The following is a 26,971-nucleotide window of genomic DNA, read 5'->3' as shown; positions in this document are numbered from 1 at the left end:
GAAAGCAACACTGCACCAAACACTTGGGAGGAAGATACATTCCCTACCCCTCTAATAGGAGAAATTCAGACAGTAGAATCAGAATTAATAAAATTGAATGTTCAATCATCATCATAATAATAACAAAGCATCTATATGTACACCAGTTTTCAGGATGGACAAATTTCAATGAGTACATCGGTGATTATTATCAATACATAAATAATACATAAATCATATAGCAGAGAAGCAGGATGGCCTAGTGGATAGAGCATGGATCTGGAAGCCAGAAGGACCTTGGTTCTAATCCTGGTGCTATCGTGTGTCTGCTGTGTGACCTTGGGCAAGTCACTTCACTCTTCTGTACTTCAGTTACCTCACTTGTAAAATAGGTACTGAGACTGTGAGCCCCAAATGGGACAGGGACTGTGTCCAACCCGAGTTTCTTGTATCCACCCCAGTGCTAGGTACAGTGCCTGACACATAGTAAGCACTTAACAAATACCATAATTATTAATTATTATTATTCTTATGTGTCAAGCACTGTGCTTAAGCATTGGGGCAGCTGCAAAAAGCCAGGTCAGATTCATTCCCTGCCCCACATGAGGATAACAGTCTAAGAGGGTAGGAGAATAGGTACTTAATCCCCATTCTACTGGTAAGGAAACCGAAGCACAGATAACTTAACTGACTTGTCCAAGGTCACACCCAGGCAACTGGCAGAGCCGGAATTAGAATCCAGGTCCTCTGGATCCCAGTCTGTACTCATTCCACTAGCTCACACTGCTTGTAAGTTGCTTGTACTATCTGTACCTCTGGGTACTTTGTACTTGAAGTAGATATTGCTGATGGTGGAATGCACCTGTGAAAAGCCCCAAGGGGTACCCAGAGTCCCAAATGTATTGTGCACTCACAGATTGTCCTTTCCCATTCTGTTGTTCTTGTTCTTTGCAGTGTCGAATGCTTTCAGTAAATAACAAAGGTGCAGTAGCACTAGGTCAATAAAAAAAAAAAATAACCCACGATATCATCTTTCTCATTTCCTGCCCCTTGACTACACCCTCCCCTGGCCTGGAATTCCCTCCCCCTTAATATCTAACAGACCACCACTTTCTTCACCTTCAGAACCTTCTTAACATCTCATCTCTTCCAAGAGGCCTTCCCTGACTATGTCCTCACTTCCCCTATTTCACATCCCTTCTATGGTGCTTATAATAAGTGTTAAGCACTTACTATGTGTCAGGCAGTGTACTAAGCACTGGGATGGATACAAGTAAATTGGATTGGACACAGTCCGTGTCCCACGTGGGGCTTCTAGTCTTAATCCCCATTTTACAGATGAGGTAACTGAGGCCCAGAGAAGTGAAGGGACTTGCCCAGAGTCACACAACAGACAAGTGACAATATTCATCCCATCATCAGCCCCATAGCACTTACGTACATATTCAATTGTAATTTATTTTAATAACTGGCTCACCTCTATTGTATTCTCCCAGGGATTTAGTACAGTGCTCCGTGCACCGTAATGCCTCAATAAATTCCATTGCTTGACTGATACAAAAAGCAAATCTTTTCCTGGTTGTTTACTTTTCCCTCAGCTCAAATATCAATTACAAATTGTTCAGTTACTTTTTGGCCTATGTGGCCCAGGTCTCTCACCATGATTTTTTTCAGCTCCTCCAGAGCTGTGGTCTTTCTAATTTCTTTCCTCCAAGTCTTTCCTCCATTATCCCCAGGTGATTTTTTACCCTCATCCACCTTGAGACCCCTCACTCAATCCCGAACAGTCATTGGTTCAACTCCAGCGTTGGTGTTAGGTCCCATGGAAAGCTGGGAGTAGACAATGGTCTTTCCATTCAGTCAGGTATATTGATCCCAGAAGCTTTCATAATCAATCAATGGAATGTATTGAACACTTACAGTGTGCAGTGGATTGTACTAAGCACTTGGGAAAGTTCAGTACCACAGATTTGGTAGATGCAATCTTTGCCCACAAAGAGCTTAGAACAGCCTAAAATGAGACTTGGATCTTTTAGTTTCCATTTTCATTCATTCATTCCATCATAAGTGCTTGGGAGAGTACAATACAACAATAAACAGACAATAAACAATAATAATACAGTCTAGAGGGGAGACACATTAAAATAAATTATGGATATGTACATATGTGCTGTGGGGCTGAGGGTGGGGGGAATAAAGGGAACAGATAATAATAATAATAATAATGATGGCATTTGTTAAGCGCTTACTATGTGCAAAGCACTGTTCTAAGCACTGGGGGGATACAAGGTAATCAGGTTGTCCCACGTGGGGCTCACAGTTTTAATCCCCATTTTACAGATGAGGTAACTGAGGCTCAGAGAAGTTTAGTGACTTGCCCAAGGTCACATAGCAGACAAGCGGTGGGGCTGGGTTTCGAACCCATGATCTCTGACTCCAAAGCCCATGCTCTTTCTACTGAGCCACGCTTCTTCTGAGCTCTTTGATGGTGGGGAGTGTGGTGGGATGAAGCATAGGCAGAATATGTCCTGGCCTTATGCCACAGCATGAAAGGAAGTGTTGGGAAGGTTTCAACCAATTGTATTTAGTGAACACACCTACTGTGTGCAGGGGTTTTAGTACAAAATTCTTGGAAGAGTACAGAATAAACCATGGATACAGGGGGTTACATCTGAATGGGGGAAACAAGCAGGTACAGATTATTTAGCAATACTGCAAACTGGAGGAATAACAAGTATATGACTGTCAAAAGCAAGAGTATGGACAGGTGAGCTAGATAAGTGAATAAAAAGTTGTCCCCCTTGATTGATATAGACCATTAGTCTATATATCAATATGTGTTTAAGTGCCAAGGGTGGGTGTAAATCCATTCGTGCTAAGGTGGCTGTTGTGCTGGGGCAACTTGGAGTGGTGGGAATTAATTGGGGAAGCCTTCTTGGAGATGGTGGGAATTTTAGGAGAGCTATGAAGATGGAGAGAGGAAATATTCGAGTTGAGTGGAAGTCCTGTAGCAAAAGGCAAACAGATGAAGAACAGAGTTGAACCCCAGGAATGCCAACTTTCATTTTGAGATGCAGGGGGCACATTTGGGTTGAGATAATGGGAGGGTAAAGCTCTGAGAAAGGGGGTCTTTGAGGAGGCAAGGAAGGAAAGGGGAGAAAAAGAGGGGATTGAAAGGAAAGCAGGAGGAGGGGAAGGGAGAAATGAAGCAGCGTCACTTAGTGGAAAAAGCAAGGGCCTGGGAATCAGAGGACCGGGATTCTACTCCCAGCTCGTCCCACCTGCTGTGTGACCTTGGGCAGGTCACCTAACATCTCTGTGCTTCAGTTTCCTCATTCATAGAATAGGAACTTAATATCTGTTCTCCCTCGCTTTAGACTGTAAGACCTGTGTGGGATGACAGTGACTGAACTTGTATCTTTTTTTTTTTAGTAGTATTTATTAAGAGCTTACTGTGTGTCAGGCACTGTACTAAGCACTGGGGTCTTGTTTTGTCCTATGCCATCCAGTCGTTTCCGCCCCATAGCGACACCATGGACACATCTCTCCCAGAACGCCCCACTCTCTATCTGCAATAGTACTGGTAGTGTATCCACTGAGTTTTCTTCATAAAAATATGGAAGTGGTTTACCATTTCTGCTTTCCATGCAGTAAACTTGAGTCTCCACCCTCGACTCTCTCCCATGACGCTGCTGCCCAGCATGGATGAGTTTTGACATGTAGCAGATTGCCTTCCACTCACTAGCCACTGCCCAAGCTAGGAATGGAGTGGGTATTCGTTCATTCATTCATTCAATCATATTTATTGAGAGCTTACTGTGTGCAGAGCACTGTACTAAGCGCTTGGAAAGTACAATCTGGCAACAGATAGAGACGGTCCCTACCCAACAATGGGCTCACAGTCTAGAAGGGAGAGACAGACAACAAAACAAAACAAGTAGACAGGTGTCAATACCATCAAAATAGATAAATAGAATCATAGATATATACACATCATTAATAAAATGAATAGAGTGATAAATATGTACAAATGTACACAAGTGCTGTGGGGAGGGGAAGGGGGAAGGGCAGAGGGAGGGAGCGGGGGTGATGGGGAGGGGAGGAGGAGCAGAGGAAGAAGGGGTGCTCAGTCTGGGAAGTCCTTCTGGAGGAGGTGAACTCTCAATAGGGCTTTGAAGGGAGGAAGAGAGCTAGTTTGGCAGATGTGAGAAGGGAGGGCACTCCAGGCCAGAGGTAGGACGTGGGCCAGGGGTCGACATCGGGACAAGCGAGAACAAGGCACGGTGAGGAGGTTAGCGGTGGCAGAGGAGCAGAGTGTGTGGGGTGGGCTGGAGAAGGAGAGAAGGGAGGTGAGGTAGCAGGGGGCAAGGTGATGGAGAGCTTTGAAGCCAATAGTGAGGAGTTTTGGTTTCATGCGAAAGTTGATAGGCAGCCACTGGAGATTTTTGAGGAGGGGCGTGACATGCCCAGAGCGCTTTTATAGAAAGATAATCTGGGCAGCAGAGTGAAGTATAAACTGAAGTGGAGAGAGACAGGAGGATGGGAGATCAGAAAGGAGGCTGATGCAGTAATCCAGCTGGGATAGGATGAGAGATTGAACCAACAAGGTGGCAGTATGGATGGAGAGGAAAGGGTGGATCTTGGCGATATTGTGAAGGTGAGAACAGCAGGTTTTGATGACGGATTGGGTGTGTGGGGTGAATGAGAGAGCAGAGTCAAGGATGACACAAAGGTTGCGGGCTTGTGAGACGAGAAGGATGGTAGTGCCATTCACAGTGACGGGAAAGTCAAGGAGAGGACAGGGTTTGGGAGGGAAGACGAGGAGCTCAGTCTTGGACATGCCTCTGCTTAACTCTCTCTCCAGTAGCCAAGACTGGAAGAGTACTGGAAACTCTCCAGGTGTGACCCTGAGAGGGGAAACACCGGGGTAGAAACAAGCTAAGCAGGTTGGACGCAGTGCATGTTCCACATGGGGCTCAAAGTCTTAATCCCCATTTTACATACAGGGTAACTGAAGCACAGAAAAATTAAGTGACTTGCCCAACGTCACACAGTGGACAAATGGCGAAGTCAGGATTAGAATGCAGGTCCTCTGATTCCCAGGGCCGTGCTTTTTCCATCCCACACTTCTCTTCTTCATTCTTCTTGCTTCTTCTCTTCCCCCAACTATCCTATCTTCCTCTCCCCTTCCATCTCCTCCTCGTAATAATAGTTGTGGTGTTTGTTGAGCACTTAAAATATGCCAAGCACTGGGATAGATTTGGTTTTTAGATCCCCCTCCTGAAATAATGTTAGCCATCTTCTTGTCCTTCTCTTCCTCCAAATGAAACAATAAGGTAGTGTGGCCTGTCAGAATGGGTGTGGGGTAGGGAATCAGTTGACCTGGCTTCTAGCCCCAGCTAGGCTACTGACATGTTGCGTGACTTTGAGCAAGTTACTTAACCTCTTGGTGCCTTGGTTTCCTCATCTGTAAAATGGGAATAAGGTAAGATACTTGTTAGACTGTGTGCCCCGTGTGGGACTAGGACTGGGACTGTGATTTGAGTATCTTTTATCACCCCCACCACTTAATACAGTGCTTGGCACTTAAATGCCAATAAATACCATGATTATTATATGAAATCTTTTCTTAGCCTGATCAATTTCAGTACTGGATTTACTAAAATAATAATAATAGCAATAATTGTGTTATTTGTTAAGTGCTTACTATGTGTCAAGCACTGTAATAAGAACTGGAGTGGATACAAGTAAATCAAGTTGGACACAGTCCCTGTCATTCATTCATTCAGTCATATTTATTGAACGTTTACTGTGTGCAGAGCACTGTACTAAGTGCTTGAAAGTACAATACAGCAATAAAGAGAAACAATTCATGCCCACAACAGGCTTACAGTCTAGAGAGGGTGTGTTTCAATCCCCATTTTACAGATGAGGTAACTGAGGCCCAGAGAAGTGACATGACTAGCCCCAGGACACATAGCAGACAAATGGTGGAGCCTGGATTAAAACCTATGACCTTCTGACTCCCATGTCTGTGTTCTATCCACTACACCATGCTGCTTATCTAAAATCAATGTTTCAGCATGTAAAAAATGCGAAGTTACATTGATTAATCCTTTATCTGTACCACTGACTTTTTCCTCCAAGCTAGCAAATTTTTATCTTAATTTTTTTCCTATGAAATGGACCAAACTTACAAAAAGATCGCATTCATCATGAGTGCAATGATTTCTAAAAGTTCTTTTCTTCTATGAAAACTTGTGCTCTCATTTCCTTTTTCATTTCCTGTAGAGGTTTCCAAGAATTTTCACGAAGCTTTGTTCCCAAGATCACAATCATTTTTTAGTAATTTAGCAGGGAGTATTGTGACAAATTACTCCCCCACCTCAACATTATGCTATATTAGCGACTCCCACGCTGTAGTGGGAATCTAATGAGGTACCAACCTTTTATTTTATGGAAACACAAGCCTCTTCTTTTCTTTATATTACATATTCATTTTGGAGTCCTTTGTTCATAGTGTATTGACATGTATTTTACACATTACACTCTGTTCCTTAGTGGGAACAAGACTGGCCAGGGATAAGAGAGTGTAAGTGGAGCTGAGTGGACCAATTTCAACAGGGAGTCTGAGGACCTGAATTCTAATCCCAGCTCCTCCACTTGTCTGCTGTGTGTCCTTGGGCAAGTTCATTCATTCGTTCAATCATATTTTTTGAGCACTTACTGTGTGTGCAGAGCACTGTACTCAGTGCTCGGAAAGTACAATTCAGCAACAGAGACAATCCCTACCCTACAAAAGGCTTCTCTGTGCCTCAGTGTCCTCATTTGTTAAATGGGGATTAAGACTGTGATCCCCATGTGGGATAGGGACTGGGTCCAACCCAATCATCTTGTATGTACCCCAGCGCTTAATACAGTGCTTAGCACATAGTAAGTGCTTAACAGATACCACAATTATTATCATTTTTATTATTGCGATTATAAATTTCATTGTAGTAGGAGTCGCTTGGAAGGTTGGCCTGCCTGTTTTGGGCAAAGAGAGCAAGATCTCTCTCACTGATGCTTTTGGGGATTCACTTCAGAGATACGACTGCCACGGCCTTATTCCCAAATGAGAAATTGCTCTTGTCACCCAGGTGTGTTTATCGTGTCTCAGAGAGTGAGATTTTTCTGGTGCCTCTTAGTCTGGCATATTGAGCCAGTCTTTTACATTTGTTTCCAATTATTGCTATGTTCCTGGAAATGAGCCTTGGGCACAACAGTTGGCATGGTTTTCACTGATTGTCTCTTGTTTTGTTTTATTTTTGATTTCCCTCTAGCCCAAACACTGCTTTTATTCTTCACACAGACTAAATATCCTCAGAATATGTAGCCTTCTTTCATTCTTCTGGTCCCAGGAAAAGGACTCTGTGCTTTGTAACTCTTATCACTCAGGCTTACAGCTTTGTCTCACATTTCTCCACCCATTAGCTCTTTTGCCTCACATGGCTTTGTTCAGCTTTGAGCCAGGTAAGGATCTTGGCATCACAGTAGGACCAGATTTGCATAAAGGTGTAGGGATGGCCTTCCTGGAAGGGGGAATGGCTTAATTAATCAATCGCATTTATCAAATGCTTATTGTGTGCAGAGCACTGTACTAAGCTCCAGGGAGAGTACACAGAATTGGTAGAAATGTTCTAATTAATAATAATAATAATAATGATGGCAGTTGTTAAGCGCTTTCTATGTGCAAAGCACTGTTCTAAGCGCTGGGGGGGGGTACAATGTGATCAAGTTGTCCCACGTGGGGCTCACAGTCTTAATCCCAATTTTTACAGATGAGGTAACTGAGGCTCAGAGAAGTTAAGTGACTTGCCCAAGGTCACACAGCAGACTTGTGGTGGAGTCGGGATTTGAACCCCTGACCTCTGACTCCTAAAGCCTGGGCTCTTTCCACTGAGCCACGCTGCTTCTCATAATTCCGGTTCTTATCCCGGCTCTGCCTCTTGTCTGCTGTGTGGCCTTCAGGCAAGTCATTTCACTTCTCTCTGCCTCAGTTCCCTAATCATCATCATCAATCGTATTTATTGAGCGCTTACTATGTGCAGAGCACTGTACTAAGGGCTTGGGAAGTACAAATTGGCAACATATAGAGACAGTCCCTACCCAACAGTGGGCTCACAGTCTAGAAGGGGGAGACAGAGAACAAAACCAAACATACTAACAAAATAAAATAAATAGAATAGATATGTACAAGCAAAATACATAAATAAATAGAGTAAAAAATATGTACAAACATATATACATATATTCAGATGCTGTGGGGAAGGGAAGGAGATAAGATGGAGGGGATGGAGAGGGGGACGAGGGGGAGAGGAAGGAAGGGGCTCAGTCTGGGAAGGCCTCCTGGAGGAGGTGAGCTCTCAGTAGGGCCTTGAAGGGAGGAAGAGAGCTAGCTTGGCGGATGGGCAGAGGGAGGGCATTCCAGGCCCGGGGGATGACGTGGGCCGGGGGTCGATGGCGGGACAGGCGAGAACGAGGCACGGTGAGGAGATTAGCGGCGGAGGAGTGGAGGGTGTGGGGTGGGCTGTAGAAGGAGAGAAGGGAGGTGAGGTAGGAGGGGGCGAGGTGATGGACAGCCTTGAAGCCCAGGGTGAGGAGTTTCTGCCTGATGCGCAGATTGATTGGTAGCCACTGGGGATTTTTGAGGATTTTTGAGATTTTTGAGATTTTCCCTAATCTGTAAAATGGAGATTAAGACTGAGAGACCCATGTGGGACAGGGACTGTGTCCAACCCGATTTGCTTGTATCCACCCCAGCGTTTAGTACAGTGCCTGGCACATAGTAAGCACTTAAAAATACTACAATTATTATTATTATTATTATTTCCTGCCCACAAGGAGTTTACAGTCTGGAGCTTACAGCCTGGCATATGCCAGACTTGGTTATTGTTGAGAAGTATGGGTAGAGTACGGTAAACCTTATGGTTTACCTTATATGATATGCCTTAGAAGTGGCATGGCATAGTGGAAAGAGTCCTGCCTTGGGAGTCAGAGGACGTGGGTTCTAATTCCGGCTCTGCCACTTGTCTGCTGTGTGACACTGGCAAGTCACTTAAATTCTCTGTGCTTCAGTTACTTCATCTGTAAAATGGGGATTAAGACTGTGAGCCCCACGTGGGACAACCTGATTATCTCGTATCTGCCTGAGCGCTTGTGGGGCAGGGACTATTTCTACCAACTCTGTTGTACTCTCCCAAGTGTTTATTTAGTCCAGTACCCTGCACACACTAAATGTTGAAGAAATATGATTGATTAATTGATTACCAGTCCTGTGCTCTTTCCACCATTCATTCATTCATTCATTCATTCATTCATTCAATCAATCATATTTATTGAGCACTTACTGTATGCAGAGCACTGTACTAAGCGCTTGGGAGAGTACAATGAAGAAGCGATATATGCTGCTTTCCAAATTGTGTGAGTTCTTTGTTTCAGGCGCTGTCCCAGTTTTCATACAGAACTGGGAAGGGAAAGCAAAGGCTCTGGAGTAATTGAGAGAATCAGCTTACTCCAGAGAAACACTATAGGTTTGGGATGATTTGGGACTATTTGAGTGGAGTTCTGAAAAACGGTGGCCACTTGATAGCATCCCACCACCTGTGAGCCAAGTCACGGAGCTGTTCGGTGCTGGATTTTTGGAGTCCCATTGCTGGTCTTTCTAGCTGGAAAAAAACCCACAATCTTGATTTTGTTGGATCATGAGGGCAGTTGTGGAATACAGGGCCAGACCATAAACTCTCCAAAATAATCTATTACTCTTCATTATCATAATGGCAAAATAACAGTGGACATAGCAATTGCTTCTTTCCTTAGAGACCCTAATCAGGAAAGGTTTAGGAGGGGGTAGGAAGGCTTTAGTCCTCATTAGGAAATTACTGAGACTTTGATGAGAAATAGAAATGATCAGGATTGCATTTCAGCTGTGACCTCTCTCCCTCCATCCTTTAACAATCGCCCTGATATTTAGGCTTTGAAAGCTATGATATTTTGATATTCAGAGCATGCTTAATAAGCAGTACTCCAATGCCTCTCCTGACTTTGCTGTAGTTTTGAGTCTGACCTTCTAAAATTAGACTGTTTGGGAAGCAGAAGGACATACTCCTTAAACAGCTCATCTTTCCTGGTACAGAGCACTAATTTGGGAATCAATCAATCAATAATCAATCAATCAATCAGTCGTATTTATTGAGCGCTTACTATGTGCAGAGCACTGTACTAAGCGCTTGGGAAGTACAAATTGGCATCACATAGAGACAGTCCCTACCCAACAGTGGGCTCACAGTCTAAAAGTGGGGGAGGAGTCAGGAGGCTCAGGGAAGCATTGTGGGCTTGGAAAGCAGCATGGCCTAGTGGCAAGAGCACAAGTCAATTAAGTGAGAGGACCTGGGTTCTAATTCTGGCTTTGGCACTCATCTGCTCTGTAACCTTGGGAAAGTCACTTAGTTTCTCTGTGTCTGTCACCTCATCTGTAAAATGGGGATTAAAATTTACTCTCTTGTACTTAGATTGTGAGCCCCATGTGAACAAGGACTGTGTCCAACTTGATTATCTTGTATCTTCCCCCAGTGCTTAGCACAGTGCTGGGCACATTGCACTTAACAAATACTATTTTTAAATAAGTGGTCTAGTGGAAAGAGTGTGGGCCTGAGAATCAGGGGACCTGTGTTCTAATTTCACTTCTACCACTTGCCTGCTTTGTGACCTGGGGAAGGACACTGAACTTCTCTGTGTTTCAGTTTCCTCACTTGTAATATGGGTATTCAATACCTGTTCCCTCTTCTCCTTCCTCTCTGTCAAAGTCAGCTGTGTAACTTTGGGCAAGTCACTTAACTTCTCTGTGCCTCTGTTACCTCATCTGTAAAATGGGAATTGAGATTGTGAGACCACGTGGGACAACCTGATGACCTTGTATCTACCCCAGCACTTAGAACAGTGCTTGGCACATAGTAGGTGCTTAACAAGTACCATCATTATTATTATTATTACTTAGACTGTGAACCCTGCAAGGGACAGGAGCTGTGCAATCTGCATATACCATATCTACTCCAGGGTTTAATATAGTGCTTGCAGTGTTGTAAACTCTTAAAAAATAACACAAATCAGAGTATTATTATTACCAGGTTTTAATCCTTGTTCTTCCTAGAGTGGTCTAATGTGGGCAAAGACCACATTTGCACTTCACAGGAAGCAGTGTGGACCAGTGGAAAGAGCAATGGCCTGGAAGTCAGAGGACCTGGGTTTGAATCCTGACTCTGTCACTTGTCTGCTGTGTATGACCTTGGGGAAGTCATTTTATATCTCTTTGGCTCAGTTACCTCATCTGGAAAATGGGGTTAAGACTGTGAGGCCTAACTGGCACATGGGCTGTGCCCAACCTGATCATCTTGTGTCTACCCCAACATTTAATACAGTGCCTGGCATACAGTAAGCGCTTAAGAAGTACCATTAAAAGAATGAAAAAAAAACTTGAATAAGGGAGAAAGAGCTGATTGAGTACCTTGAATCTGATGATGAGGAGTTTCTTTTGATGTGGAGTTGGGTGAGCAACCACTGAAAGCACTTGAGGACTCAGGAGAGTTGTCCAGAATGATTTTTTAAAGATGATCTTGGCTGAAGAGTGAAGTATGGACTGGAGAGGGGAAAGGCTGATGGGGGAAAGGTTGGAGTTGGGTATGACGAGTGCTTGAACTAGTAGTTCATGTAGTAGTAGTTTGGGTGGAGAGGAAGAAGTGAATTCTGGAGATATTGTGGAAATAGAATTGACAAAATTTAGTCACCGAGTGAATATGTGAGTTGGAGACAGATGAGTCAAGGAAAATGCCAAGATTGTGGGCTTGTGAGACAGAAAGGGTGGTAGTGTTGTTTGAAATGTCCTGGGCATGTCATCCCCCCTCCTCAAAAATCTCCAGTGGTTGCCTATTAACCTTCGAATCAAGCAAAAACTCCTCACTATTGACTTCAAAACTCTCCATCACCTTGCCCCCTCTTACTTCACCTCCCTTCTCTCCTACAGCCCAGCCCACACACTCCGCTCCTCTGGTGCTAACCTCCTCACTGGGCCTCGTTCTCACCTTTCCCGCTGCCAACCCCTGGCTCATGTCCTCCTCTGGCCTGGAATGCCCTCCCTTCTCAAATCCATCGAACTAGCACACTTCTCCCTTTCAAAGCCCTACTGAAAGTTCACCTCCTACAGCAGGCCTTCCCAGACTAAGCCCCCCTTTTCCTCTACTCCCTCTCCCCCCAAATCACCCCAATTCACTCTCTTTGCTCTACTCCCCTTCCTGCCCCACAGCTCTTGTGTATATATGTGCGTATTTATAATTATAATTCTATTTTTATTAATGATGTGTATATATCTATGTTTCTATTTATATATAACAATGCTACTGATGCCTACTTACTTGTTTTGATGTCTGTCTCCCCCCTTCTAGACTGTGAGCCCATTATGGGCAGGGATCATCTCTGTTGCTGAATTGTACTTCCCAAGCGCTTATTACAGTGCTCTGCACACAGTAAGTGCTCAATAAATACGATTGATTGAATGAATGAATACAGTGACAGGAAAATTGTGGGGAAGGAGAGTTTTGGAGGGAAATAAGAAGTTTGAAGGCTGCAAACTAACAAATTCATCTAGAGTTGTAGCTAAAAAAATTCCTTTAACCAGAACAGTGAGCAGTCTTAAATGGTCGGGGAGAGGAGAGGTGATCAGTGGGCTTGGCAAACAAGAGATTTCTGGGGCAGGAGGTGGGCATGAGACCAGATGTTGAAAACAGGGGGCTTCCTAATGGATAGAGCACAGCCTGGGAGTCAGAAGGTCTTAGATCCTAACCCTGGCTCTGACACTTGTCTGCTATGTGACCTTGGGCAAGTCACTTCACTTCTCTGGGCCTCAGTTCCCTCATCTGTAAAATGGGGTTTGAGACTGGGAGCCCCATGTGGGACAGGGACTGTGTCCAACCTTACTCTCGTATCTACCACAGCTCTTAGAGCAATGCCTGGCACATAGTAAATGCTTAACAAATGCCAGAATTATTATTATTATTATTACGGAGCGCTTGGGAGACTACAGTATAACAATCAACACATTTCCTGCCCACAGCACCATAGCTTGTGATTGGAATGAAAATGGGACACATCTCTAGCAACATTCCTGGCAGGAGTTGTGCCACTGCCAGAAAGTTTTACCCCCTGACTGGTGTGGGAAGGAGAAGAACTGGGACTGGTAAACATCTCAGGGCATAAAACTGAGAAGTCACATAACTCCTGGACAAGATCCACCACAAATACATTTGTTAAAACTAGTGGGCGAAACACAGACTGTGTTTTTACAGAATCACATTCTAATGGAAAACTGACAACAGCACACTTGGAGGAAACCAATCTGAATTCAGATAGTTAGAGGCGCAAGGGCCAGACAGTTAAGTGTGGATTTACAACGCAGTGGCATCACAGAAATGGGCAAAGGTCTCTTCAGCTTCAGGGAATAAGGATCTGTTATTGTGCAGGGAAGGTGATCTTGCTTTTATAGGGCAACAGGGAGGCTCAGTGTCTTGAATTCTGGAAGAGCCATTCCACTATTTAAAGGAAGAAATTATGAGAAAAGGGAAGTGAGAATTTCAGAGAAAGAGGGATTGCCTAGCCATGGACCCAATGGGGCGGGGGAACTGGATGGCATCACGAAGGGCAATCACAGATCAGAGAGAATGAGAAGTGGGTGGTTTCTCAGAAGACTACCAATAGATAGCACCACCACAGGTGTAGAACCATAGGTGCAATGGAGCTGGTTGCCTCCATGGAGGCCATTGCTGCTGTAATTAATCAAACCTATATATTGAGCACTTACTGTGTGCAGAACACTGTACTAAGCTCTTGGGAGAGTACAATATAACAGAGTTGGTAGACATGTTCCCTGCACACACAATGAGCAGCGCAGAAGCCTTTGCATAACCCGCTACTATTATCGTTGTCCATATTGACAGCCCTCGTGCTACCCCCTGACGGAAGCAGATCTGGCTAGAGAGAGAAGCCACATGCAGTTTCTGGTACAAGTGGCTAAAATTCCAGAAGGGTGAGCCCACTGGTCCATCTTGGCATGCATGCCAGGGAACAAGAAACAGTGTGGCCTAGTGGAAAGAGTGTGGGCCTGGAGTCAGAGGACCTGCGTTCTAATCCTGGCTCTGCCACTTTTTTTTTATGGCATTTATTAAGCGCTTACTATGTGCAAAGCACTGTTCTAAGCGCTGGGGAGGTTACAAGGTGATCAGGTTGTCCCTCATGGGGCTCACAGATTTAATCCCCATTTTCCAGATGAGGTAACTGAGGCACAGAGAAGTTAAGTGACTTGCCCAAAGTCACACAGCTGACAATTGGCAGAGCCGGGATTTGAACCCATGACCTCTGACTCCAAAGCCCGGGCTCTTTCCTACTGAGCCACGCTGCTTCCCACTTGTCTGCTGTGTGACCTTGGGCAAGTCATTTAGCTTCTCTGTGCCTCAGTTCCCTCATCTGTAGAATGGGGATTCATTCCATGCTCTCCCTCCTCCTTAGACTGTGAGCCCCAGGTGGGACCCGATGATTTTCTATCTACCCCAGACCTTAGTACAGTGCCTGACATGTAGTAAGCATTTAACAAATACCATTAAAAAGCAATCAATGGTATTTATTGAGCATTTACTGTTTGCAGAGCACTGTACTAAGTGCTTAGGCGCATACAGTACAATAGAGTTGGTAGACATTATCACTACTCTCAAGACCTCCACACCATCATCATCATCATTATTATTATCATCATCAGCATCCTCATGGTTTTATGGTATTTCTTAATCATTTACCGTGTGTCAAGCACTGTTCTTAGCATTGGGGTAGATATAAGTTAATCAGGTCAGTCATACAATCTCTGCCTCACAGCGTGGCTTAGTGGAAAGAGCACAGGCTTGTGAGTCAGAGGTCGTGGGTTCTAATCCTGTCTCTGCCACTTAGCTGTGTGACTTTGGGCAAGTGACTTCACTTCTTTGTGCCTCAGTTACCTCATCTGTAAAATGGGGATTAAGCCCCACATAGGACAACCTGATTGATTACCTTGTATCTACCCCAGTGCTTAGAACAATGCTTGGCACATAGTAAGCGCTTAACAAATACCATCATTATTATGGGGCTCACAGTCCCATCATAGGAGTAGGGAACCTCTCTGATTGAGGAACTGTGACCTGGGGGTAGTGGTTCAGATCTTCCTACTTGCCTTTCCCACTCTGATTTTCTGAGCTGAATGGGTTTTGTGGCGGTCTGACATCTCAAGGGACACTCAGAGATGCATTTTCCTGGCCCTGCTTAAAGGGAAGGATTAGCCTTCAGCTTTTTGTGTTCTTGGGTTTACACCCCAAAGTTAAGTTTATCAAGAATCGTGGTTATGTTGGTTCATGTCCAGAGCATTTCTGGACAAAGATAATCCGGGCAGCAGCATGAAGTATGGATTGAAGTGGAGAGAGACACGAGGATGGGAGATCAGAGAGAAGGCTAGTGCAGTAGTCCAGACGGGATAGGATGAGAGCTTGAATTAGCAGGGTAGCGGTTTGGATGGAGAGGAAAGGGCGGATCTTGGCAATGTTGCGGAGCTGAGACCGGCAGGTTTTGGTGACGGCTTGGATGTGAGGGGTGAACGAGAGAGCGGAGTCGAGGATGACACCAAGGTTGCGGGCTTGTGAGACGGGAAGGATGGTAGTGCCATCAACAGAGATGGGAAAGTCAGGGAGAGGACAAGGTTTGGGAGGGAAGACAAGGAGCTCAGTCTTCGACATGTTGAGCTTTAGGTGGCGGGCGGACATCCAGATGGAGATGTCCTGAAGGCAGGAGGAGATGCGAGCCTGGAGGGAGGGGGAGAGAGCAGGGGCAGAGATGTAGATCTGGGTGTCATCAGCGTAGAGATGATAGTTGAAGCCGTGGGAGCGAATGAGGTCACCAAGGGAGTGAGTGTATATTGAGAACAGAAGGGGACCAAGCACTGAACCTTGGGGAACCCCCACAGTAAGAGGATGGGAGGGGGAGGAGGAGCCTGCAAAAGAGACTGAGAAAGAACGACCGGAGAGATAAGAGGAAAACCAGGAGAGGACGGAGTCTGTGAAGCCAAGGTCAGATAACGTGTTGAGGAGAAGGGGGTGGTCCACAGTGTCAAAGGCAGCTGAGAGGTCGAGGAGGATTAGGACAGAGTATGAGCCGTTGGATTTGGCAAGCAGGAGGTCATTGGTGACCTTTGAGAGCGCAGTTTCCGTGGAATGAAGGGGACGGAAGCCAGACTGGAGGGGGTCAAGGAGAGAGTTGTTGTTGAGGAATTCTAGGCAGCGCGTATAGACAACCCGTTCAAGGAGTTTGGAAAGGAATGGTAGGAGGGATATGGGACGATAACTAGAAGGTGAGGTGGGGTCAAGAGAGGGTTTTTTTAGGATGGGAGAGACATGGGCATGTTTGAAGGCAGAGGGGAAGGAACCAGTGGAGAGCTCACCTGCTGAGAGCTCACCTCCTCCAGGAGGCCTTCCCAGACTGAGCCCCTTCTTTCCTCTCCCCCTCGTCCCCCTCTCCATCCCCCCGTCTTACCTCCTTCCCTTCCCCACAGCACCTGTATATATGTATATATGGTTGTACATATTTATTACTCTATTTATTTATTTATTTATTTATTTTACTTGTACATTTCTATCCTACTTATTTTATTTTGTTGGTATGTTTGGTTCTGTTCTCTGTCTCCCCCTTTTAGACTGTGAGCCCACTGTTGGGTAGGGACTGTCTCTATGTGATGCCAATCTGTACTTCCCAAGCGCTTAGTACAGTGCTCTGCACATAGTAAGCGCTCAATAAATACGATTGATTGATTGATTGATTGATTCAACCCTTTCCTCTCACCACTGCTAGGCAGGGCTTCTCAGTGATGGTGGTAGGGTAAAAAAATGACCAAAAGGAACCAAAGGTGAGCGAGAATGATGATTTCCTAATAGTGGAAGGAAAAGCAGGAAGAGCTGCATCTGGCCTAGTGGAAGGAGCATTTGATTGGGAGTCAGGAGACCCAGGTTCTAGTGTCAACATTTTCACTTTCCTGCTGTGGGACTTGGGGCAAATTACTTAACCTCTCTCTGTTTCATTTTCCTCATCTGAAAAATGGGAACCCACTCTCCCTACCTTTTAGATTCTAAACCCCAGATTGGACAGGGACTGTATCTGATCAGATTAATTGTATCTATCCCAGTGCTGAGCACAGTGCTTCTGTATGAAAAGCCCTTAGTAAATGCTGATTAAATAAAAGGAAAAGGTTTTACTAGGGAAGATGAAGAGGTCGGTTTTGTTCACGTTGATGATGTCCATGGGTCATGCATATCTCTTTTATCTCACCGTGCCGACCCTTTTCCCATGTCTTCCCCCTAGTCTGGAACTCCCTCACCTTCCTTATATGCCAGACCCCCACTCTCCCCTCCTTCAAAACATTATTAAGGTCATATTTCCTCCAAGAGGCCTTCTCTGATTAAGGCCTTTCCCCCCCGCCCTTGTTCTCCTTTCTGTGTCATCTAAGCACTTGGATTTGTGACCTCCGGACATTTGATATTCGCACCACCTTCAGCCCCACAGCACTTATATACAGATCTTCAAATTACACGTTATAAATTGCCTATTTATATTAATTTCTGTCTCCTCTAGATGATGATGATGATGGTATTTGTTAAGTGCTTACTATGCGCCAGGCACTATACTAAGCGCTGGGGTGGATACAAGCAAATCGGGTTGGACACAGTCCCTGTCCCACATGGGGTTCCCAGTCTCAATCTCCATTTTACAAGTGAGGAAACTGAGGCACAGTGACTTGCCCAAGGTCACACAGCAGACAAGTGGCGGAACCAGGATTAGAACCCTTGACCTTCTGACTCCCATGCTCTCCCCTTTGGACTCTAGACTGTAAGCACATTGTGGACAGGAAACATGCCTACCAACTCTGTTGTACTGTGCTCTCCCAAGCACTTGGTACGGTACTCTGCACACAATAAGCACTCAATAAATACTATTGATTAACTGATCTACATGGAGCTGTCCATAGGCAGAAAGATATACAAGTTTGCAAAGCAAATGACAGGACAAGGCCGGAGATGATAATAATAGTAATAATGGTATTTGTTAAGCACTTACTATGTGCAAAGCACTGTTCTAAATGCTGGGGGGGATACAAAGTGATGAGGTTGTCCCACATGGGGCTCACAGTTTTAATCCCCATTTTCCAGATGAGGTAACTGAGGCACAAAGAAGTTAAGTGACTTGCCCAAAGTCACACAGCTGACAAGTGCTGGAGCTGGGATTAGAACTCATGACCTCTGACTCCCAAGCCCATGCTCTTTCCACTGAGCCACGCTGCTTCTCTTAAGCGCTTACTATGTGCCAAGCACTATTCTAAGTGCTGGGGGGTATACAAGGTGAACAGGTTGTCCCCTGTGGGGCTTCCAGTCTTTGTCCCCGTTTTACAGATGAGGGAACTGAGGCCCAGAGTAAGTGAAGTGACTTACCCAAGGTCACACAGCTGACAAGCGGCGGAGCTGGGGTTCGAACCGATGACCTCTGACTCCAAAGCCCAGGCTCTTGCCACTGAGCCACGTGTCATCCTCCTAAAGGAGGTGATTGAAACTAGATGAGTGGACGAGCTCCTTGAGAGAAAGTGGGTATCGTGAGAAAACTGATTAGAGGGGTATTTGAATTTTCATTTTTATTTGCACCACTGCAGTGGTAGGCCCAGATGTCTGAGAGGTCTGATCTGTCAATAACAGAGGTCTCAACAACTCCTGCCACAAATTAAGCATTAGCAAGAAGAGTTCACCATGGAATGCTTAGACTTGGAAGTACACTGTGTGATGCTCTGGTTGCTACATCTTACAAAGGATGTGCCCAGAGGTGGAGAAAGGTCACAATAGGGCAAACAAAAGTGCAGGGGTGATGGGGGAAGCTCCAATATGAGGATCGACTGAAGAGATGAAAACGTGTTGGTCTGGAAAGATGGAGGCCAACAGGATGGCATGTATAAAGTCCCAAAATGATGAAGACTGTGGACAGAGAGAACTTGGCATTTACCAGATCCCACACTAACAGGATGCGGGGGGTACCCATTAATGCCCGAGGGGCTGAAGGTGCAGAACAAATAAAGGGAAACCCCTGTCTACATAAAGTTTACATCCTGGGTAGGCCAAAGGTATCAATTGGCTCAATTCATGGATGAGGGGATTTAAATGAGTTATTAAAGGGAAGAGATGGGGGTGTTAGGGAGGAAAAGGTAAGACTCTTAGGAAATTCTAGGTGGTTAAATAATAATGATGGCATTTATTAAGCGCTTACTATATGCAAAGCACTATGGATAATAGAACTAAGAGTTAAAGATGCAGGGAGATGTAATCATTACCATGAAAGTGGTCTTCAAGAGCAGCAGGTTCATCACATGATTCCTTTAAGTTTCTGTAATTTATATATCTGTAATTTCTTTATTTAAATTAATGTCTGTCTCCCCCTCTAGACTGCAAACTCGTTGTGGGCAGGGAATGCGTCCATTTATTGTTGTATCATACTCTCCCAAGCACTTTGTACGGTGCTCTGCACACAGTAAGCGTGCAATAAATTTGATTTCTGACTGGCTTGGATCCCTCCACTGGAGTCAGATGGATGACTTAGTTTCAGCATTGCATATGGCCTTTTGTACTTATGTCAGTTGACTCTGAATGCTACTTTTATTTAATTTGAAACTTTATTGTTATTCTATTATGGGACTTCTTCTTTGTCTTCATTTTAAATTAACAGCTATCCAATTTTCTTCCTAGGTTTTGTGAATGATTCAGTCACTAAATGCATTGTGGCATTGCGTTTGACTGTGGTAGTAAAGAACAGCACCTGCCTGCCAGTGGAAAGCACTGCACGTGACTTGCCATGTTCTGGGAAAGGAAAATGTACCACAAAACCATCACAGGTAAAGAGAGACGTAGCAAATCAAAAATAAGCTTATTGTAAGCAATTGGATTTCTAAAAATGGCTGTAGTCTGTGGAGGGGGCTTGAACATGTACTTTCCAAGCACTTAGTACAGTGCTCTGCATATAGTAAGCGCTCAATAAATATGATTGAATGAATGAACAAACACTGGCTGGGTTTTCCAACTTAGGTTCAGATGAAGGGACCCTATCATCATCATCAATCGTATTTATTGAGCGCTTACTATGTGCAGAGTACTGTACTAAGCGCTTGGGAAGTACAAATTGGCAACATATAGAGACAGTCCCTACCCAACAGTGGGCTCACAGTCTAAAAATGGATTTATGTACTCTTTAGACTCTAAGCTTGCCTCTATGGACTGTAAGCTCAACGTCAGACTGTAAACTCATCTCTAGACTAAGCTTGTTTTTAGACTGTAAGCTCATCTTTAGACTAAGCTCTTCTCTACACCGTAAACTCACCTGTAGACCGTTAGCTCTTCTCTAGATAGTAAGCTCATCTCTAGACTGTAAGCTCATCTCTAGACTAAGCTCTTCTCTACACCATAAACTCATCTCTAGACTGTTAGCTCCTCTCTAGACTGTAAGCTCGTCCCTGACTAAGCTCATGTCTGGCTAAACTCATCTCTAGACTGTAAACTCATCTCTAGACAAGTGCTTAACAAATACTATTATTATTATTAGACTTTTAGCTCATCTCTAGACTAAGCTCATCACTAGACTGTTAACTTGTCTCTAGACTGTAAATTCTTCTCTAGACTTAGCTCCTCTCTAGACTATAAATCATTATGGGCAGGGAACATGTCTGTTAATTCTGTCATGTTGTACTCTCCCAAGTGCTTAATTCAGTGGTCTGCACATAGAAAGCGCTGATTGATTTCCTTGTGGGTGGGGAGTGTGTCTATCAATTCTGCTACATTGTACTCTCCCAATCAGTCAGTCTGTATTTATTGAGTGTTTATTGTGTGCAGAACACTGTACTAAGTGCTTGGGAGAGTACAATATAACAATATAACAGACACATTCCCTGCCCACAGCGATCTTATAGTCTAGAGGGAGAGACAGGCATTAATATAAATAAATAATCACTTAGTACAGTGCTCTTCCCACTGTAAATAATAAATATGATGGATTGATTAATACAGGTTTTCATCTGTTGTATGACTACCAGTTGCTTTATGATTAATTGCCTGATTTAGACAAGAGTCTCTTTTCACACATCTGCCAGTTCTAGTGTCTCTAAAGGTGAAGTGTTATTGGAGATGAATAACATAATTAAAAATTATATTAAAATCCAGAACCACAATCATTTTAGTAAATGTAAGTCTGCACCTGCCAATAAGTCAGGAAGCTCAGGCCAATCAGTGGCAATAATAATAATACTGAATCTTTCTGGACTTTCCTGGCACTGTTTTTGAAGAAGAGTACTTATGGGAGAATAATAAGGAAGCAGCATGGCTTAGTGGAAAGGGTATGGGGCTGGGAGTCAAAGGACCTGAGTTCTCATTCCCATTCTGTCACTTGACTGCTGTGTGACCTTGGGCAAGTCACTTAACTTCTATGGGCCTCAGTTTCCTCAACTATAAAATGGTAATGAAATACCTATTCTTCCACCTACTTAGACTGTGCGCTTAGAAGAGTTGAAACATAGAACATTCTTAACAAGTACCGTTTATAAAAAGGGTATGAAAGAATCTTCTTAAACCAATGCATGAACCATTTTTCTTCCTCTCCATCTCTGTACTGACTCCTTAAATAACCCTTGAGCCCATTCTTTTTCTGGGCATTCACACAACTGCCACTTATTGATTATAGAACAAACCATTTTAGAACATTTCTGTGTGATTTCCATAATTATCTAGTTGCCATGTATTTCGTTAAATATTGGCAGAGCACTATATTAAATGGTGAATCCGGGTAACTGGTAGAATACCATCACTTGTTAATGCAGGCTGAACCAACAGCTTACTGCTTATTCCTCCATTTCCAAGACTTATTTTTGATTAAAGCAAAGAAAGAATATTATCTGCTGTGTAAAACCAATCACAATTACCTCATTGAGGGAGCTGCAATTAGAATTTTGGAATTTAAAAAAGTGATAAAATAAAGCCTTCTCCAGGTTAACTCATGCATTAGGCCTTATAGATTTGTATTATTATTATTAACAGGTGTAGCCTATAAAGAGACTCTATTTCTTTAAACTTTCTTAAAACTACTTTATCATTTAAGTCTTTAGCACTTTTCTTAAAAATTAAGCAGCAATTTTTGGAAATTTTGAATTTATTATCTTTTACCTTAATGTCAGTGCTTATTAACATTCTTCAAACTTTTAATTCACCAACAATGAAATTATCTTTGAAATTGTGATCCATAAATGAAAAGTGTTTGTTTAATTACTGGAGAATCAGGTTGCCAGTTATTATAACTGAGTCTTATATTTTCATGAGCTTATCACATCCAAGATAAACTCAGTGACATTTAACTTTCCTTGAGGGACTTGGAGGATATCATCAAAAGGAACCCAGAATAAAGGCCATTAAAAATCAAAAGGTTTCTTTTTTGGTAGGAAACTATAGTCAACCATCACTAACCAAAAGTTTTATCAATCAATCAATTGTATTTATTTAACAGTTAGTATGTGCAGGACACTGTACAAAATGCTTGGGAGGGTACAATACAACTGAGTTAGCAGACACATTCCCTGACTACAATGAGTTTAACTCCCCAGCTTCTAAGAGAGATGGGCCTTCCCCCTCTCCAAGGTTGAAATTCAGTTCCAGAATGTTCATTCATGTAGTCATTCATTCAGTCGTATTTATTGAGCACTTATTGTGTGCAGAGCACTGTACTGGGCACTTGAGAGAGTACAATATCACAATAAACATATACGTTCCCTGCTCACAACAAGGTTATAGTCTAGAGGGTAAACAGATACTAATATAAATCAATAAATTACAGACGGTAAGCTTGTTGTGGGCAGGGAATGTACATGTTTCTTGTTATAGTGTATTCTCCCAAGTGCTTAGTACAGTGCTCTGTGCACAGTAAGCACTCAATGAATATGATTGAATGAAATATGATTGAATGAATATGAACATAAGTGCTAAGGGGCTGGGAGGGGGGATGAATAAAGGGAGCAATTCAGGGCAACGTAGAAGGGAGTGTGAGAAGAGGAAAGGAGGGCTTAGTCAGAGAAGGCCTCTTGGAGGAGATGGGCTTTCAATAAGGCTTTGAGGGGAGGGGAGAGTAATTGTCTGTTGGATTTGAGGAGGGAGGGTGTTCCAGGCGAAAGGCAGGACCTGGGTGAGGGGTCAGTGGCGAGATAGATGAGATTGAGTTACAGTGAGAAGGTTAGCACTAGAGGAGTGAAGTGTGCAGGCTGGGTTGTAATAGGAGAGTAGCGAGATGAGGTTGGAAAGGGCAAGGTGATTGAGTGCTTTAAAGACAATGGTGAGATGCTTTTATTTGATGCAGAGGTGGTTGGGTGACTACTAGAGTATTTTGAGGAGTGGGGAAACATGGACTGAACATTTTTGTAAAAAAATGATCTGGTCAGCAAAGTGAAATAGGAACCGGAGTGGAGAAAACCAGCAGGGAGGTCAATGAGGAGGCTGATACAGTAATCAAGGTGGGATACGATAAGTGATTGGATTAATATGGCAACAGTTTGGAAGGGGAGAAAAGGGTGGATTTTAGCGATGTTGTGAAGGTCGAACTGACAGGATTTAGTGATGGATTGAATATGTGGGTTGAATCAGAGAGAGGAGTCAAGGATTCATTCATTCATTCAATCATATTTATTGAGTGTTTGCTGTGTGCAGAGCACTGTATTAAGCACTTGGAAAGTACAATTTGCCAACAGATAGAGATAATCCCTACCCAACAACAGGCTGATAGTCATTGAGGTACAGTGAAGAGGTTAGCGGCAGAGAAGTGGAGTGTGCGGGCTGGGCTGTGAGCCCACTGTTGAGTAGGGACTGTCTCTATATGTTGCCAACTTGTACTTCCCAAGCGCTTAGTACAGTGCTCTGCACACAGTAAGTGCTCAATAAATACGATCGATGATGATGATGATGATGATGTAGAAGGAGAGACTGGAGGTGAGGTTGGAGGGGGCAAGGTGATGGAGGGCTTTGAAGCCAATAGTGAGGAGTTTTTTCTTGAAATGAAGGTTGATAGGAAACCCAAGGATGATGCAAAGGTGGGCTTGTGAGACAGGAAGGATGATGGTCCCATCTACAGTGATGGGAAAGTTACAGGGGAGGACAGGGTTTGGGTGGGAAGATAAGGAGCTCTGTTTTGGACATGTTAAGCTTGAGGTGACAGCAGGACATCCAATAGAGATATCTTGAAGGCAGAAGGAAATGCAGGGCTGCAGAGAGGGAGAGAGATCAGGGCTGGAGATATAGATTTTGGTATCGTCCACATAGAGGTGGCAGTTGAAGCCATGTGAGTGAATGATGATGGTGATAATAATAATAATATTTTTTAAGCTGTTATTATGTGGCAAACACGACACTAAGCACTGGGTTAGATACAACCCAGCTTGGCTAGAAGCTGGGTTAGCTTCTAGACTGTGAGCCTGTTTGTTGGGTAGGGACCATCTCTATATGTTGCCAACTTGTACTTCCCCAGCGCTTAGTACAGTGCTCTGCACACAGTAAGCGCTCAATAAATATGATTGAATGAATGAATGAATGAATACAAGTTAATCAGGAGACTCTAAGCTCCTCTAGCTCGTTGTAGGCAGGGAACGTGTCCGTTATATAGTTGTGTTGTACTCTCTCAAGTGCTAAGTACAATGTCTTCCACATAATAAGCACTCAATAAAGACAATTGATTGATTGATCGATTGATGGACACAGTCTGTGAGCAGTCTATTTGTTTATTCCATCTGAGCCCAGGTACTTGCTGTTGGCACAAAGAGGATCCACTCCCTGCAGCTGTGAATGTTCTGTTGTAGGGACCAGCTTTTTTAAAAAATTGTATGGTATGGGGTTAAGTGCTTATTATACATCAAGCACTCTTCTAAGCACTGGGGTAGATACAAGTTAATCAGACCAGATACAGTCCTGTCTCACATGGGGCTCATCGTCTAAGTAGGAACGAGAGCAGGTATTGAACCCCTATTTTACTGATGAGGAAACAGAGAAGTTAAGTGACTTGCCCAAGGTCAGACATCAGACAAGTGGTGGAGGCCATATTAGAACCCAGATCTTCTGGCTCCCAGATCCATGGAAGTAGACCCATGAATTTACCCAACCGCCAGAGCTGAGGTGGTTTAATAGTTTAATATTAATGGTTTAGTAGAAGAAGCTGCTTGGCTTAGTGGATAATAATAATGGTGGTATTTGTTAAGCGCTTACTATGTGCCAAGCACTCTTCTAAGCACTAAGAGACATACAAGGTTATCAGGTTGTCCCACTTGGGGCTCACAGTCTTGATCCCCATTTTACAGATGAGGTAACTGAGGCACAGAGAAGTTAAATGATTTGCCCAAAGTCACACAGCTGACAAGTGGCAGAGTCAGGATTAGAACTCATGACCTCTAGTGGATAGAGAATGGGCCTTGGAGTCAGGAGGACCTGGATTATAATCCCCAATCTGCCACTTATCTGCTGCTTGACCTTGGGCAAGTCACTTCACTTCTCTGTGCCTCAGTTACCTCATCTGTAAAATGGGGGTTGAGAGTGTGAGCCCCATATGAGACAGGGACTGTGTCCAACTCAATTTGCTTGTATCCACCCCAGCTTTAGTATGGTGTTTGGCCTAAAGTAAACTCTTAAAAAGTACCATTAAAAAGTTCACTAAATGCTCATTCTTGGGTAAGAATCACTTTGGGGGAGCAATCCCTTTCATTCTGCACTGTTGCCACACTGAACCGATTCCAACTATTGGTTTCTTAGGTCATCAAAGCATTTTTGAAAGCACTGAAGCTTGAAATGTAACTTTGCCTTTCGGCATTTTAAAACCTTGAACAAAACATGTATGCTTTCCTGCTTTATTAGGAAAATTAGAACTTTGAGGAGGTAAATCAGATTTGCCTCCTCAGAGTTCTAATATCCTACCCACTCTAAGTTCTAGTATGTCCAACTCAATTACCTTGTATCTACCCCAGTATTTAGTACAGTGCTTAGCACATAGTAAGAACTTAACAAATATTAGAACAGTGCTTTGCACATAGTAAGTGTGTAATAAATGCCATTATTATTATTAATAGCATTATTATTATTATTGTTGTTCAGAAATTATTTTAAAGTGCAGCTAGAGCAACTTTTTAGTGACATTTTTAAGTGCATTCTATGTGTCAGGCACTGTGCAAAGCACTGGGGTGGATACAAGTTAATCTGGTTGGATACAGTCCCTGTCCCACTTGGGGCTCACAGTCTCAATCACTATTTTACAGATGAGGTAACTAGTCCCAGAGAAGTGAAGTGATGCCCAAAGTCACACAGCAGACAGGTGGCGGAGCTGGGATTAGAACCCAGGCCCTTTATAACAGAGTGGATAGAGCACGGGCTTAGGAGTCAGAAGGTCATGGGTTCTAATCCCGGCTCCGTCATTTGCCTGGTGTGCTAACTTGGGTAAGTCACTTCACTTCTCTGTGCCTCAGTTACCTCATTTGTAAAATGGGGATAAAGGCTGTGAGCCCCACGTGGGACAACCTGATTACTTTGTATCTACCCCAGTGCTTAAAACAGTCCTTGGCACATAGTAAGCACTTAACAAAAACTATAATTATTATTATTATTATTATTATTCTGACTCCTAGGCCCATGCTCTGTCCACTAGGCCATGAGGTTTCTCTCTCGTTTCATTATTTTGAGAAAATCTCCTAAAAATGCCCCCGGATGGGCCCAGGGACCAGCCTACTGGTGGTGAAGCAACAGCCACTTTGCTCGGTTATCCTGAGAAGAGGGCGTGTTTCTGACCCATCAGGATCAGAGCCCAA

General features: G+C 43.8%; 1 protein-coding gene across 1 annotated transcript in view; it reads left to right on the top strand.

The window, feature by feature from the left end:
* DNER (delta/notch like EGF repeat containing) overlaps nt 1-26,971 on the top strand; it is a 218,869-nt gene that overhangs the window by 130,669 nt on the left and 61,229 nt on the right. Inside the window, exon 5 of the mRNA XM_038750023.1 lies at nt 19,854-19,999. Within this exon, the coding sequence (XP_038605951.1) occupies nt 19,854-19,999 (146 nt within the window). The remainder of the gene's footprint in view (nt 1-19,853; nt 20,000-26,971) is intronic.

The sequence above is a fragment of the Tachyglossus aculeatus genome, chromosome 1 (genome assembly GCF_015852505.1).
Source record: "Tachyglossus aculeatus isolate mTacAcu1 chromosome 1, mTacAcu1.pri, whole genome shotgun sequence".
Classification (NCBI taxonomy): Eukaryota; Metazoa; Chordata; class Mammalia; order Monotremata; family Tachyglossidae; genus Tachyglossus; species Tachyglossus aculeatus.
Note: the sequence above shows the minus strand (reverse complement) of the source record. Positions and strands in the feature narration are given on the sequence as shown.